Consider the following 16,409-nt stretch of genomic DNA (forward strand, 5'->3'; position numbering starts at 1 on the left):
GTTACTTGAAGGCTGAGGCAGAAGGATCACCGGAGCCCAGCAGGTCGAGGCCCCGGCCACCACACTCCAGTCTGTGCAACAGAGTGAGACTCCAACTCAAAAAAAAAAATAGTTAAGATGGGCCGGGCTCAGTGGCTCAGCCTGTAATCCCGCGCTTTGGGAGGCTAAGGTGAGTGGATTGCCTGAGCCCGTTCAAGACCCACAAGGGCAACTTGGCGAGATCTCATCTCTACAATAAATCAAATAAAATCAGCTGGGTGTGGTAGCGCACGCCTGTAATTCCGGCTACTCGGAAGGCTGAGGCGGAAGGATCACTGGAGCCCAGCAGATTGAGGCTGCAGTGGCCGGGAGCGGCCACTACACTCCAGTCTGGGCGACAGAGTAAGACTCTAACTCAAAAAAATTAAACAATTAAAAAATTTTTAAAAATAAAATAGTTAAGAAGGTAAATCTTGTTATATATTTTTAACAATTATTTTATTTTTTGAAAAATTATAATCGCATAAAATTATGGGAAACATAGTGAACTTTTGAAATATAGATAGGTATACAGTGTGAAATGACTGAATATCATTTAAAATATCCATCATCTAGCCAGGCTCGGTAGCTCAGCCTGTAATCTCGCGCTTTGGAAGGCTGAGGTGAGCGGATTGCCCGAGCCCGCGGGTTCGAGACCAGCCTGGGCAACTTGGCGAGACCTCATCTCTACAAAAAATCAAAAAATTAGCCGGGCGTGGTAGAGCATGCCTGTAGTTCCAGCTACTCAGAAGGCTGAGACGGAAGAATCGCTGTAGCCCAGCAGGTCGAGGCTGTGGTGGCCGGGAGCGGCCACTGCACTCCAGTCTGGGGGACAGAGTGAGACTCCAACTCAAAAAAAATCAAAATTAAAAAATATAAATAAAAATAAAATATCCATCATCTTAAATATTTATAATTTATTACCCTGCCTAATTGCAACTTTTACTCTTTGACGAATAACTCCCTATTCTTCCCACCCCACGCCACCACCGCCAGCTCTGGTAACTACTATTCTACCCACTGCTTCTATGAATTCTATTGTTTTAGATTACAAATCAAGTGAGAACGTGCAGTTTTTCTCTTTCTGTGTTTGGATTATTTCATTTCATGTTATTTACATTTTAACACTTTTTTTTTTAAGTTGGAGTCTTACTATGATGCCCAGGCTGGAGCCCGGTGGCATTCTCGTGGTCATCGCATCCTCGACTTGCTGGGCTCAGACAATTCACTTGCCTCAGTCTTCCAAGTAGCTGGAACTGCAGGAATGTGCTGCCATGCCTGGCTAATTTTTTTTTCTTTTTTAATGTAGAGAAGAGGTCTCAAGTTGCCCAGGCTGGTCTTGAAACCCTGGGCTCAAGTAATCCTCTCGCCTCTACCTCCCAAAGTGCTGGGGCTACAGACATGAGCCACCATGGCCAGCCTTAACACATTTGTTTAAACTTAATTTTTTTTTTTTTGAGTTGGAGTCTCACTCGGTCACTCAGACTGAAGTGCAGTGGTCGCTCCCGGCCACCGCAGCCTCGACCTGCCGGGCTCCGGCGATCCTTCCGCCTCAGCCTTCCAAGTAGCTGGAACTACAGGCACGCGCTACCACGCCCGGCTCATTTTTTTTTATTGTAGAGATGAGGTCTCGCCAAGTTACCCAGGTGGGTCTCTAACCTGCGGGCTCAGGCAATCCACTCACCTCAGCCTCCCAAAGGCACGGGATTACAGGCTGAGCCACCAAGCTCGGTTTAAGTTAATTATTTAAATATAACAAATTTGCCAGGTACCATGGCCATGAGCATGCCACTGCACTCCAGTCTGGGTGAAAGAGTGAGATGCCGACTCTAAATAAATAAATAAATAAACAAACAAAATTTTTGACAGTTTTCTCAAAAGTCATTTGTGAAGAAAATAACAATATTACAGTCTTTTAGAATGATACAGATGCCAACCTTCACGATCCTGTTGTAGACTGAACTGTAGTCCCTGAGAGATGTATGTGTCCATTCATCTCAGAATGTTGACTATACATCCTAATTTGTCTGGAACAACTCTACTGCTATGGCTATGATTCCACGATAATTATTATCAGTACCCCCCTTTTATTCTCCAAATTGTCTAACTGAAAATAAATTATATTATCATTCTACTTATAAATTTTTCTTGCCAAAGAAACTGAACCTAATCTCTACCAATCCAGGATCTCAATCCTGGCTACAGACGGAATGAAATCATTTGGTAATTTTTTTAAATATTGATGATGAGATTTCACTCTATGGACACTGATTAATTGATCTCAGCTGTAAACTGGGAATCCGGATAATTAAAAGCTCTCCAGATAATTCTAAAGTTTCAACCAAAGTTGAGAACCACTGCTCTATATTTAACTACTAATTTGTGGGTTATATATATAAGGGGCAAAGGGACATGCTAAATACTATAACAAAGATTCAATCAGCCAAATCCAGAATGGAAAATTTTCCTGGAAAAATAGCTTAGTTTTTTTCTTTTTTCTTTTTTTTGAGTTGAAGTCTCACTCTGTTGCCCAGTCTGGAGTGCAGTGGCCACTCCCGGCCACTGCAGACTCGACCTGGTGGGCGCCGGCGATCCTTCCGCCTCAGCCTTCCAAGTAGCTGGAACTATAAACACGCACTACCACACCCGGCTAATTTTTAATTTATTGTAGAGATGGGGTCTCACCAAGTTGCCCAGGCGGGTCTCGAACCCACGAGCTCAGGCAATCTACTCACCTCAGCCTCCCAAAGGCACGGGATTACAGGCTGAGCCACCGAGTCCAGCTAACTTAGTTTTTTTCAACAAGTTTTTCCTGTGCATGGGGGAAAAAGCACAGGAGGTAAGGGCTGGAGGGGGGATCATTAAGGTTAAGAAAAACTTGAGAGACATAAACCAAATGAAATGTGTAAGTCCTATATGAAGGGTGATTTAAACAAACCAAGCATAAAAAGACATTTACAAAATCAGAAAATTCACAACACAGACTGGTCTAAGGAACTCTTTTGTTGGGTGTAATAGTATTGCGTTTGCATTTGTTAAAAGTTCTTACTGAGCCAGGCTAGGTGGCTCAGCCTGTAATCCCACGCCTTTGGGAGGCTGAGGTGAGTGGATGGCCTGAACCCGCGAGACCTCATCTCTACAATAAATCAAAAAATCAGCCGGGCGTGGTAGCGCATACCTGTAATTCTGGCTACTCGGAAGGCTGAGGCGGAAGGATCACCGGAGCCCAGCAGGTCGAGGCCACAGTGGCCAGGAGCAGCCACTGCACTCCAGTCTGGGTGACTGAGTGAGACCCCAACTCAAAAAAAAAAAAAAAAAAAAAGTTCTTACCTATTAGAAATACACTCAAAAGTATTTACAGATTAAATGATGTGATACCTGATATTTCCTTGAAGTTATTTCAGCCAAGAAAGGCAGGGAAGGAGGGAAGTGAGTAGTTAGACAGGAATGGCAAAATGTTGAAAAGTGTTTCGTTGTCAAAGCTCATTAATAGGAACATGGGGTTTCACTTTATCATTCTATGTTTGTGTTTAATGTGGAATAATGAAACAATATAAAAATGTTGATATATATATCATATGCATGTATTAAACACTTAAATTTATGAGACATTTTGGGAGATGTAAAGAAAGATGAACACATGATTCTTGACCTCAAAGAGCTTACAGTGATAGGTAGACTATATGCAAGATAAACCAAAGAAAAAAGTATTATCTTTGGTCAAAGGCAGCTAGCTAAAGCTTCTGGGAGTCCAAAAATATGATATGAAATTAAAACAACCACATAAGTATTCCCTAAGTATAAGAAAGTAGATGTGGCTGGGCTCGGTGGCTCAGCCTGTAATCCTACGCCTTTGGGAGGCTGAGGTGAGTGGATTGCCTGAGCCCGCGGGTTCAAGACCTGCCTGGGCAGTGAGACTTCATCTCTACAATAAATCAAAAAAAAATGAGCCAGGCGTGGTAGCAGGCGCCTGTAGTTCCAGCTACTTGGAAGGCTGAGGCGGAAGGATCGCCGGAGCCCAACAGATCAAGGCTGCGGTGGTCGGGAGCAGCCACTGCACTCCAGTCTGAGCAACACAATGAGACTCCAACTAAAAAAACAAAAAAAGAAAGTAGATGTGGATATGGGAATATCAGATAAAAGCTATTACTATTCCCAAATTGCTAAATACCAGAGATAGTACTATAAATTAACTTTTTTTTTTTTGAGTTGGAGCCTCATTCTGTCACCCAGCCTAGAGTGCAGTGACCGCTCCCAGCCACTGCAGCCTTGACCCGCTGGGCTCTGGCAATTCTTCCACCTCAGCCTTCCAGGTAGCCGGAACTATAGGTGTGCCTGTAATTCCAGCTACCTGGAAGGCTGAGGCGGAAGGATCGCCGGAGTCCAGCATCGAGGCTGTGGTGGCCTGGAGCGGCCACTGCACTCCAGTCTGGGCGACAGAGTGAGACTCCAACTCAAAAAAAAAAAAAATTAAAATAACAGAAATCCAAAACAAAACTTCATAATCTCATCACCTAATGAAGTCAATGCTTTCATTTGTTCATGTTATTTTCTCCTTGTCTATATGCATGTCCAACATTTACATACTTATAACATCATATATAACATTTTATGGTCTCCATTTTCACTTAACACTATACCTGAGTATTTTTTTTCTATTTTGTTTCATTTTTACCCTTATATTCCCTTTCCCTCCCTTCTCATTTCCATTCTCTGTTCTCTTCTTTTTTTTTTTTGAGTTAGAGTCTCACTCTGTCACCCAGACTGGAATGCAGTGGCACGCTCCCGGTTACCGCAGCCTCGACCTGCTGGGCTCCAGCGATCCTTCCATCTCAGCCTTCCAAGTAGCTGGAACTACAGGCGCGTGCTACCACACCCGGCTAATTTTTTTTTTTTAATTGTAGAGATGAGGTCTCGCCAAGTTGCCCAGGCGGGTCTTGAACCCGTGGGCTCAGGCAATTCACTCACCTTGGTCTCCCAAGGCACGGGATTACCGGCTGAGCCACCGAGCCCGGCCTCATTTCCATTCTCTAAAGGAAATCAATGGTAACAGTCTGACATGTATTCTCCACAACTTTCCCTAATTTCATATATGTACAAGCATAGAGACACATGTGGAGAGGTGAGAAAAATCTTTTTTTTAAAACAAAAATGGAAGCATATTACTTGTACATATGCTTTTTCTCTTTTTTTAAGTGTGCCAAATACATACTTCAAGTTTAATATAGTTAAGCTTAAATATGAAAACTGATACAAATTACTAGACCATGCAGTAACACAGATTTACAGAACTCCCCGCAGGTTTGAGACCCGCTTGGGCAAGCAAGATCTCATCTCTACAATAAATCAAAAAATTAGCCAGGCGTGGTAGCGCGCACCTGTAGTTCCAGCTACTTGGAAGGCTGAGGCGGAAGGATCGTCGCAGCCCAGCAGGTCTAGGCTGCGGTGGCCGGGAGCGGCCACTGCACTCCAGTCTGGGCGAAAGAGTGAGACTCCAACTCAAAAAAATAAAAAAAATTAAAAATTTACAGAACTTATTATTTTGTATGTAAATTTTGAAGACATAGAGGTTTTACAACAAAATATGGCCACCAAATTTAGACCTCATACTTCATAACAGTTTATTATTATAGTCATGCATAAATGAATCAATGTATTTATAATAAGCCTACCTAATGAAATCTTAAAATCAATTTTAGAAAACAAAAATTTCACAATCTTAAAAAATTAATAAATATCCCCAAAACATCCTGACTTTAATGTGTGTGTATATATGTATTTAGTGTGTAATGCTGGCCTTCATATATAGGCATTAAGATATAAACTTGGTTCTCTCTATACCAGAGATGATAAATGAACATAGTGCTGATCCATCCACACTCTCAGTTCCCCCATGTTCACAAATTGAGAGACTGGCATTCTAGTATAGTCTGAATACAATTGTTCTAACTGCCTACAAACATGAAAATCAGACATCAAGCAAGCCTACGTAGATAAGGTTGTTAACCCAATGTTCTTAAAATGCAATCCTCTACCATCTAGCCATAATCCAGGAACAATCAGAAGATCCCTAGGAGAGAACTCTGGGGAGTAAAGGACAATATGAAAGATTCACAGAACCCCTCAAAATTACTAAGCAAAGAACTTGGTAGCCAACCGATAGCGCCTCTACTGTAAAAGGTAAGCTTTTCTTATCCAAAAAAATTCAGTAAGTCTTTTGAGTTCCTACTGTATAGAGGTCACAGATGTTAGAGATGCAAAAAGCAATAAAATGGACCCTATCTTAAAGAAGCTCACAATTTAGCAGGACAGCCAGCTTATACAGTATTATCCCAAATGACCATAAGTACAACAGCACAATGCCTAGCATAAACCTTATCTAATAGCACAGGTACTCAGCAACGTTTTTGTGACTTCTGAATATAAAGGTCAAAGGCAGTAAGCATCATTAACATAGTACCATGTCTTCGGCAATTTCTGGTTAAATAGCCTAAGTTATTATCTAGGTCTATGTGGAGAGTTGTCTTAACTGTCTCAAGACAAAGAGTCAGACTATTTAAAAAAGAAACTGGACTTCACCATCCCCACTAATCTTCTTGGAGTACACATTTGGAATCCACGAGTAATCTGGCACACATACACCAAAAAAAGGTGGAAAAAAAGGCACTTGTACCATTTAATATAATCACACTGAACATTTTAACAAAATACCAAAAACAAGATGAATTACGGATCTAAAATTTTTTTAATTTATTATTATCTTTTTTAAGAGACAGGGTCTCTCTCTGTTGTCCAAACTGGAGTGCAGTGGTGCAAGCATAACTCACCACAGCCTCAAACTTCTAGGCTCACGAAATCCTCCTGCCTCAGTCTCCTGCATAGCGGAGACTACAGGCACATGCCACCACATCCAGGTAATGGATCTAAAAAAATACTATAACCTTCCTTCTTCATCTTACAATGAACCTAGTAAGATAATGAGGAAAATCTGTATAAGTGCACATCACATGTTGTTTAAATAAAAATAAAGTTTTGAAGCCGGGCTCGGTGGCTCAGCCTGTAATCCCGCGCCTTTGGGAGGCTGAGGTGAGTGGATTGCCTGAGCCCGCGGGTTCGAGACCCGTCTGGGCAGCGAGACCTCATCTCTACAATAAATCAAAAAATCAGCCGGGCGTGGTAGCGCATGCCTGTTAATTCCGGCTACTTGGAAGGCTGAGGCAGAAGGATCGCCGGAGCCCAGCAGGTCGAGGCTGCGGTGGCCGGGATCGGCCACTGCACTCCAGTCTGGGCGACAGTGAGACTCCAACTCAAAATAAATAAATAAATAAATAAAGTTTTGACTGCTACCAGTGCGACACTTTTTCAAGAGTACTACAAGAGAAAGAATATATTTAAAATCTAGTAGAATTTGTTGCCAAAGTACATAGAAGTTTTCTAGAACATCCTATCTTAGAAAGTGAATGACAACAGCATTAGTAGTAACTGGATGCAGAGATCTCTCAAAATTAACATTACATGTCTAAAGTAATTTACCCTACTGATTTTAATTGGTGGAACATACACCAATATGCCTTCACTCGAGCAAAATCAGGATCCAGTTTAAAACCAATCACAACTTGAAGAAAAATTTAAAATTTCAAAATACATGCATTCCATACTCAACATTTATTCTAAAGGAACTAATTGGACATACCATCATGCAGCTTAACTTGTTCTATGATTAATTATGGCATGAGGTAAACCTAACATTTTGTAAACTTAGACTATCAACATTAAATTTTAATTGTTCAAAATACTACAATGAAATCTTTTAAAATAAGATGACTAATGAAGGGATAGACAGATGGATAAATATGTGCAATAACAAGTAGAGTGCAATGTTAATGGTAGAATCTATGTGGTTGGGTATATGGATGCTCCCTGAAAGTTTTTTTTTTTTTAATTTTACTGGATAATTGAAAATATTTTCCTAATAAATTGTTGGAAATAATATCAGACACTTCTTTGGTTATTCATAATTCATGCTTTTAAGAAGAGAAACTGAGATTTAATAAACTCCAATGTGGCATCCAACTTGGGACAAATCTGAATTCAAATCCCAGCTCAACCTCTCAACTAGCTGTGTGATCTTAAGTAACTTACTTAAATTAAGGCTTCTAAACCTAAATTTCCCCATCTGTAAACAGGTTCTACATAGACCTACAGTGGAGTTAAATTCATGTAAAGCTTTTAGCAGTGTCAGGCACATAGTAAGCACTCAAAACGTTGGTTGTAGTATCATAATAGAGAGACTACAAATTTTATGCTAAATTGAAAAGACTTTCTCAATAAAGTAGTTTTTGTTTATCTGTTTTTTTACCCCGTTGGTTTAACACTAACTGATCGGTTTGAGTCGATATTTCCAAATGGAAGATTCTTGAAAGGAAACTTACTGTTTATCATGCTAAGGGGGGGAAGTAAAAGAAAAGCCTAAAAGACACTGTTCAATCGATAATACAGTACTGTTCACCATCTGAAAAAAAATCATTCAGAATTAAATAAGAAAAGTTTCAAGACAAACTTTAAAAGGCACTCAACAACTCCTACACAGAACTGGTTTCACCTCTGCAGGTTGGATGGGTGCATCCTTGTTATGACAAAACTTGTCATACTCTTCCACGTCCCTAAGTGCGAGTAAAAGGCTAGACTAGAACGTGACATTTACAGTTGCCAGAATCTCTCTCCTACATCAGGCCAGGCCAACGACCCCACTTCTTCACAGGTAAGCGCACCACCTACCCTTAGGTCTTGATAACGGTCATGGGGGGAGGGGAACGGAGGCAGGAAAATGAATTCGCGAGGCTGGTACTTAAGAACCCTCCCGGGGATCTCTCCGGAGACCCCTCCACCACTTATTCCCGCCACCACCACCCCCACCTGACCTCTCCCCAGTGAAACTTCCAAGGACTCCGACGTACTAAAGATGCCCTCGAGGACCTGACACCTTCCCTCCCGGGTCCAGATAACCCACCCCCGTGCTGGGGGGAGGGAGAAAGCAAACAACAGCCCCCGCCCCTCCCCCCCAACCAGCAGCAAATCTTTGTCCCACCTGCCGAGGGGACCCCCTCGCCAGCGCGCCGCAGACCCCAGGCTGCCTCAGACCCGCCCGCCAGCTTGCCCCGGCAGGGCCTGGGCGACCCCTCCACGAACCCGAGCCTGGCCCGCGCCTGGCCCCGGCCCCGGCCCCGGGCCGCGCCCCGCCCCCCGCCGCCCGAGTTCTGCCTCACCTCACCTACCCTCTTTCGGGGGCCGGACTCCACCTCTCTCTCCGCCATGTTGGGCCCCGCTCGGAACCGCTGCGGCTCCCGGCGCGGTGGCGGCGGTACGTCCCGGGCCCCCGGCCCCCGCCCACACTGCGGGCACGGCCGCCTCGCGGCAGCGTCCCCGGACCCGGCCGGGCCCCGCGCGGAGAGCGGGGAGGGGGCGGATGCCGCGCGCCGGGCCGCGGATCCCGAGGTCCCACGGGTGCGCGCGCGGGCGGTAGGGCCTGCCCGAAAAAAGGGGGGGCCGGGACTCGGGGGGTTAATGGCCTCCAAGGGGCCCCGTGAGTAGGATTATTTTCTCTCAGAGAAATTCCTCCGCCTGCGGTTTCTTAAAGGGATCACCAAACCAGCCCCTTGCGCGCGCCCCTGATGCGCAGGCGCACCTTAAGTCCCTCCTTCCTTTCCCACCAAGCCCCCGGTCCTGAGCGTGCGCGGTAAGTGGCCCTGGGTAGGCCAAATCCTGCAAGTCTCTTGGCTGCCAGCAGCTGCTCCCACCACTCAACTATGGCCGCTCCCTTAAAGGGACCATGACGCAGGGCTGGAGGAGGAATGAAAGAAATTGGTGGAAAGACACTCTGGACAACTGGGTGGCATGTCAGTGAGGGGTCCATATCACCGTCTTACACCTTACTAGAGAGGTAACCGTTGAAAAGGGAAAATGATGGTGAGCTGAAGTTCTCAGTGGACCTCTGAACATGGTGAATCCCAACCGATGAGCGAACAAGACCGTCAACTCAAGGGAAGCCAACTTTCCAACCTTTCGACAGCGTCATCAGGGCGTAGAACATCAAGAACCAACTCCTGTAACCTAACCTCAAAATCAAATCTTTTGGTGATTTTGAAGACTGAATCAACAACTGGAGACCATTTCTTCAATAGTAAATTGGCCTCAGAATATCAAAATGGGGAAGAATCTTAGGGAACCATTTACTCTAGTTCTCCCAATGATAAAAGTGCAGCCTGCTCCTGGGAAGTAATTTGCCCCAAGGCACCTTGTGGCTAGCGTGGAACTAGAATCAAAGTTTGAGTCACAGTCCTCCAGATTTTTCAGTCCACCAAGCAGTCTTCAAGGCAAGAGATAAATGCCTTTGAATCTGCTATCCCTAGAAGATTAAAAGTGAAAGTTCCTTGATATTTCAAGAATACTGTAATTCTCCTGTGAAGATGTGATGACTTGCAGATGTTGTATGTACTCATTCACCTCCACTGAAGGAGCTTGAGAATTTGACTTAAAGGATTAGAATCTTATGATCTAAGCACGAAACCAGGAAATCGATTTGGGTCTATCTAAGCTGGGTCCTAAACTGAGGATGACTGAGGAGAATGAGGGCTTGATTCATTCTTCTTCTGTTCAGTCTAGTCTTGCAAACCTCAGGTGGAGAAAAATTGCCCTGTTGGATTTCATAATGATAGCTTAGGGGTATTGGGGAGACATACAGTAAGAAATACAAAGAAGTTGCCTCCTGAAGATCATCCTCCATGACAAAACATATTCAGATGGGAATGAGTGACTCCTGAAATCACACGATAATGAGATGTAACTTCTGTGTGTTATTGTAACTTTTGTGTGTCACTTGGTAGCTGTTCTGAAGCCAAGAAGTGTCCAACACTATGGCATTTTGCTAAAAACTGTGAAATTGTGGGAAGTTTTCATGCTGGTCCTAGCTTATGCCTGCTATCTTTAATTTCACTCTTTAGTAAGAAAGAGGACAAAGGGACAAAGAAATATATTCACTTCAGCCAGAATTTTAAAAACATGTCTACTTTAGTTCCATGTGCAAGAAAGAAAAGAAGAACCTAGAAAAGATAGTTCCGGGGAATGTGGCTACCTAAGGTTCTAGTGGTTTCCACCTGTTTTATTGGCATTGGAATACTCCCTTTTGATAAAAATCTGTTGTCTTAAAATGGACCTGCTAAATTGGAAATGGAAGTGGGAAACCCACAAGCCTGTTAACCCAGTCTCACCCTTGACCTCTCTCTCCTTCTTTCATGCTCCCTCCCATGAAAACATTAAACGTCTCATTACACAGTTTAAAGCCATTGATTTAGTCTAACTCTGCCTTTCAAAGATGGAGCCACCGAGGTCCAGAGAAGATGTGACTTGCTTGAAATTACGCAAAGTGTTAATAACAGCAACAAGACTGGAACAGGCATTTTGAACCTCAGTGTAGGGCTCCCTACTGCACAAATGTGTTCTAGAGCTGTTAGGAATGTGTAGGGTCTTGAACAACAGGCTAATACAGATAATGCACAAGCATAACATGAGTGTTCAGTGTAATCATCCATATGGAGAAATGAGAAAAGAGAAAGCCAACATTTACTGAGCACTACAAAGTTAATCAAAATTTTATAGAGGGGGTGGGGGAAACATTTTTACAGAGGGACTCACAGGTTGACTAGTTCAATGTCTTTCAATAGAGAGGCTAAGTCAGAGTTCAAAGCCTTATTCTTCCTGGCTTGTTTGAAACACCATAAACTAGAGGTTTTCAATTGGTTACCCTATGACCAAATCTGCCCCACAGATATGTATTTGGCTTGTACTGTGTATAACTATGTGATCTTGGTCAAGTTATTTGTCCTATGCCTCAGTTTCCTCATATGAAAACTGGGTTAAAGGGAGGATTACATTAGTTAACATCCCTAAATCTCCTAGAACAGTTTTGGTTCCTAATAGCACGTGAGTATTATTATGTGTGTGTATATATATATATATATATTTTTTTTTTTTTTTTTTTTTTTTGAGTTGGAGTCTCACTCTGTCGCCCAGACTGGAATGCAGTGGCCGCTCCCAGCCACCGCAGCCTTGACCTGCTGGACTCCGTAAATCCTTCCGCCTCAGCCTTCTAAGTAGCTGGAATTACAGGCATGTGCTACCACACCCGGCTAATTTTTTGATTTATTGTAGAGATGCGGTCTCATCAACTTGCCCAGGCGGGTTTCGAACCCGCGGGCTCAGGCCATCCACTCATCTCAGCCTCCCAAGGCGCGGGATTACAGGCTGAGCCACCGAGTTCGGCTTATTATATTTTTAAAACTTTTAAATCACATGCCAGCATTTAAAAATGAGATATTTCACCTACAAATCCAATTTTCTAACTTCTCTTAAAAAAAAACAACCCCCAGAATATAGCAGGGTAGTATTTTCCAAATATCAAGCTGATTACTTTTAATTTTCTTAAATCATGTCCCATTTTAAATTATTGCTTGATATGTATCACTGAGACTTATTTCTCTAGTCAGGAGAGAATATAACAGACTTAATGAAGAGAAAAAGAATTTTCTGAATTTCCTTAATTCCATTTAATCTATGAAGCTCAGTACATAATAAGAATCTCATAGAGTTCTCTCACACTCCAGAGGAGATAGTCCTTCCATCTAGAACAGCTAAGCCATGAAGCTGTGCATAGGGAAATAAAGAAAAACCAGCTTCTTTTAATGAAATGGTAGAGGAAAGAAATGAAGAGAGAGGTAAGAGAGACATTGGTTGAGAGACACGTGCCCCTGTATTCCAACTCCAACTCTTCATGCATAAAGATCTCTTGGTCTACTCCTATTTAAGATTCTACATAGAAATGACTTGCAGAGACTGGGCTCAGTGGCTCAGCCTGTAATCCCAGCACTTTGGGAGGCCTAGGCGAGTGAATTGCCTAAGTCCATGGGTTCAAGACCAGCCCGGGCCACTTAGTGAGACCGTGTCTCTACAATAAATTAAAAATTAGCTGGGCATGATAGTGTGCGCCTTTAGTTCCGGCTACTTGGAAGGCTAAGGTGGAAGAATTGCCGGAGCCCAGCAAGTTGATGCTGGGGTGGCCATGAGTGTGCTATTGCACTCCAGCCTGGGTGATAGAGTGAGACTCCAACTTAAAAAAAAAAAATGGCTTGCAGATTTGTGTCCACACCAACAAGCAAAGAGCCATATGTGAGTCGAAGTAATGCCCCAATGTAGTTGGGGAAAAGAAAACCTGCACTGAGTGCCTCAGAATATCTCTTTGCAAGGGGTGAATCTAGATTTTACAGGCACTGAAGCTTATGTGATGAGGTCAAAGGGAAGTATTTTAAGAAAAAGAACCCAAAATTGCATGCATAAAATAAGGTACAGGGTCTTGGAAGGAGCTCTCTGCAAGAAAGTGGCCCTTGGCTCCTGTGTGATATTATGTATCAAGAAGTTCTCACAAACCCTGTGGAGGAAAAGGGAAAGTAGCCAAGAGTATTGGCTGGCAAGTATAGGAGGAAGTAGTTCTGGAGGTCACGCTGGGCCAGGAACAAAAAGTAGTAACAGCCAGACCTCAGGAAGAGCTGTGGTTTGCCTCTAGGCTATGGGCAAGCTCAGGCCAGGCTACAAAACATGCCACCCACTGACCAAAGGTTGCAGGGACTCATGTAGCTTCACCATTGCCATAATGCCTCATACATGCAGACACCATTTCAGGGACACACAGAGGAAGAGGGCAGCTACATGAAAGACTTTTTCTTTTCAGTGGAATTCTGGTCATTAGATTCAAATATGTTTTAAACCAAATTGAAGATTTAGATATATTAGATAAATTCAGAAAATATTAAGAAGAAAGCAAAGCAGGGTGCTGGAATAGAAAGTAAGTGGGTCCAGGCTACTTCAGACACAGTTGTTAAAGAATATTTTCTGAGCCGGGCTCGGTGGCTCAACCTGTAATCCCGTGCCTTTGGGAGGCTGAGGTGAGTGGATTGCCTGAGCCCGCGGGTTCGAGACCCGCCTGGGCAGGCGAAACCTCATCTCTACAATAAAATCAAAAACTTAGCCGGGCATGGTAGCCTCCTACTCGGAAGGCTGAGGCGGAAGGATCGCCGGAGCCCAGCAGGTCAAGGCTGCAGTGGCCGGGAGCGGCCACTGCACTCCACTCTGGGTGACAGAGCGAGACTCCAGCTCAAAAAAAAAAAAAAAAAAGAATATTTTCTGAGGAGGTAACATCTGAGCTGAAACTTAAATCATAACCAAAATTAGCTGTACACATATCTGGGGCAGAGCATTCCAGTGAAAGGAAGCAACAAGTGTAAAGCCCCTCAGCAGAAATGAACTTGAGGTGTTCAAGAAAGGACAAGTGCCAGTGTTATTAGAACCAAGCAAGACAGGGGTAGAAGATGAAGTCAGAAGAGTAGGCAAAAACAAATTATGAAGGTCCTTGGAGGTCATGGGAAGGGTTTTTAATATTGGTCTGTGCATGATAGAAAGTCATTAAAGGGCCGGGCTCGGTGGCTCAGCCTGTAATCCCAGCACTTTGGGAGGCTGAGGTGAGTGGATTGCCTTTGTCCGCGGGTTCGAGACCCTCCTGGCGGAGACCTCATCTCTACAATAAATCAAAAAATTAGCCGGGCGTGGTAGCGCGTGCCTGTAGTTCCAGCTACTCAGAAGGCTGAGGCGGAAGGATCGCCGGAGCCCAGCGGGTCGAGGCTGCGGTGGCTGGGAGCGGCCACTGCACTCCAGTCTGGGCGACAGAGTGAGACTCCAACTCAAAAAAAAAAAAGAAAGTCATTAAAGACTTTGAAAAAGAAAAATTATGTGAACCCTCTGGATTCTACGTATGTTGCAGAATGAGCCATAAGGGAGCAACAGTGGACGAAAGTCAAGACGTTTTGCTGCCATTGCCACTGCGATTGCCTGGCCATTGTGGTCATTGCCTTGCTAAGCCATGTGTGGCCTTATGCTCTTTGAGCTATAGCCAGGCTATGTTTCCTGGCTTTGACACCCTCCCCTACCTTGGTGAGGTGAATCTTCTCTTTCTCTCTTTCGCTCTCTCTCTAATTTTCTTTCTAAATAAACTATATTTCCTAATCTAAAAAAAATAAAACAAAAAGAAGTTGTTTTGCAACACTGCAGGTGAATGATGGCAGTGAATTAGCCTAGGGCACCAGTGGTGAAGATAGTGAGAGATAGTTGAATTCAGGATCTATGTCTTGGAGATGCAGTCAATAGAATTGCTGCTAACCGATTGGAAGATAAGAGTGGAGGGTGGGGGATGGATAACAAGGATTATTCTTAGCTTTTTTTTTTTTTTTTTTGAGTTGGAGTCTCACTCTGTCACCCAGACTGGAGTGCTGTGGCTGCTCCCAGTCACCGCAGCCTCGACCCGCTGGGCTCTGGCGATCCTTCCGCCTCAGCCTTCCAAGTAGCCGGAACTACAGGTGAACGCTACCATGCCTGGCGGATTTTTTATTTATTGTAGAGATGAGGTCTCGCTGCCCAGGCGGGTCTCGAACCCGCGGGCTCAGGCAATCCACTCACCTCAGCCTCCCAAAGGCACGGGATTACAGGCTGAGCCACTGAGCCAGGCTTCATCTTTTGATTTATTGTAGAGATGAGGGCTCACCAAGTTGCCCAGGCAGGTCTCGAACCCGCGGGCTCAGACAATCCACTCACCTCGGCCTCCCAAAGTGCGGGCATTACAGGCTGAGTCACCGAGCCCAGCCTATTCTTAGCTTTTTAAACTGAGCAGCTATGTTAATGGTGTTGCCCATTATCTGAAGTGGAAAAGAGTAGAGTAGATTTGAGAGAGTAGGTAGAAAAGGAAGCAAGATGTCTTAGACATGTTAAATTTGAGATGCTTCTTAGATGTCTAAAAGGAAATGTCACATGGGCAGTTGGACATTCAAGTCTGAAGTCAGGAGAAATAACAGGGCTAGAGACAGGAATATGGGAGTCATCAGTATAAGGCATAGACTGGATAGGATTACCCAGAGTATAAATTGAACTGAGTCCTGAGGCACTCCAACATTCATAACTCAAGAAGAGAAAGAGGATCAGCAAAGTAGCAGGAAAACCAGAAGAATGTGTGTTTAGAGTCATTTCCACCGATCAGTTTGAACAGAAGCATGATTGGAGTACCCTGAGGAGACAATAGGAGATGAAGAAATATAGATGTTGAATATGGACAATTCTTTCAAGATGTTTCACTGTGAAAAAGATCAGAGAAATAGAGCGGTAGTTGCAGAGTAATAGCTCAAGAAAGCTTTTTTCTTAACATGAGAATCACCAAAGCACATTAAAAATACTAAGGCATCAAGCCGGGCTCAGTGGCTCAGCCTGTAATCCCGCACCTTTGGGAGGCTGAGGTGAGT

General features: G+C 43.9%; 1 protein-coding gene across 6 annotated transcripts in view; it reads right to left on the reverse strand.

Moving 5' to 3' along the window:
• The window catches only part of ZMYM4 (zinc finger MYM-type containing 4), a 155,099-nt gene extending 145,434 nt beyond the window's left edge, over positions 1–9,665 (reverse strand). For 3 of the 6 annotated variants that reach the window (XM_021718131.1, XM_021718132.1, XM_021718130.1), the window contains exon 1: positions 9,294–9,412. Coding sequence is in view for 3 of the 6 variants with exons in the window: in XM_008069197.2 (XP_008067388.1) it covers positions 9,294–9,332 (39 nt within the window). In the remaining 3 variants the exon portion in view is untranslated. Of the gene's footprint in view, positions 1–9,293 lie in introns of all 6 variants that reach the window. The other 3 variants (XM_008069197.2, XM_008069200.2, XM_008069198.2) reach the window with 2 other exon arrangements.
• Between the last annotated feature and the right edge of the window lie 6,744 nt (positions 9,666–16,409).

Source organism: Carlito syrichta, unplaced genomic scaffold (assembly GCF_000164805.1).
Source record: "Carlito syrichta isolate Samal-C Ts95f unplaced genomic scaffold, Tarsius_syrichta-2.0.1 Scaffold311852, whole genome shotgun sequence".
NCBI classification, from domain to species: domain Eukaryota; kingdom Metazoa; phylum Chordata; class Mammalia; order Primates; family Tarsiidae; genus Carlito; species Carlito syrichta.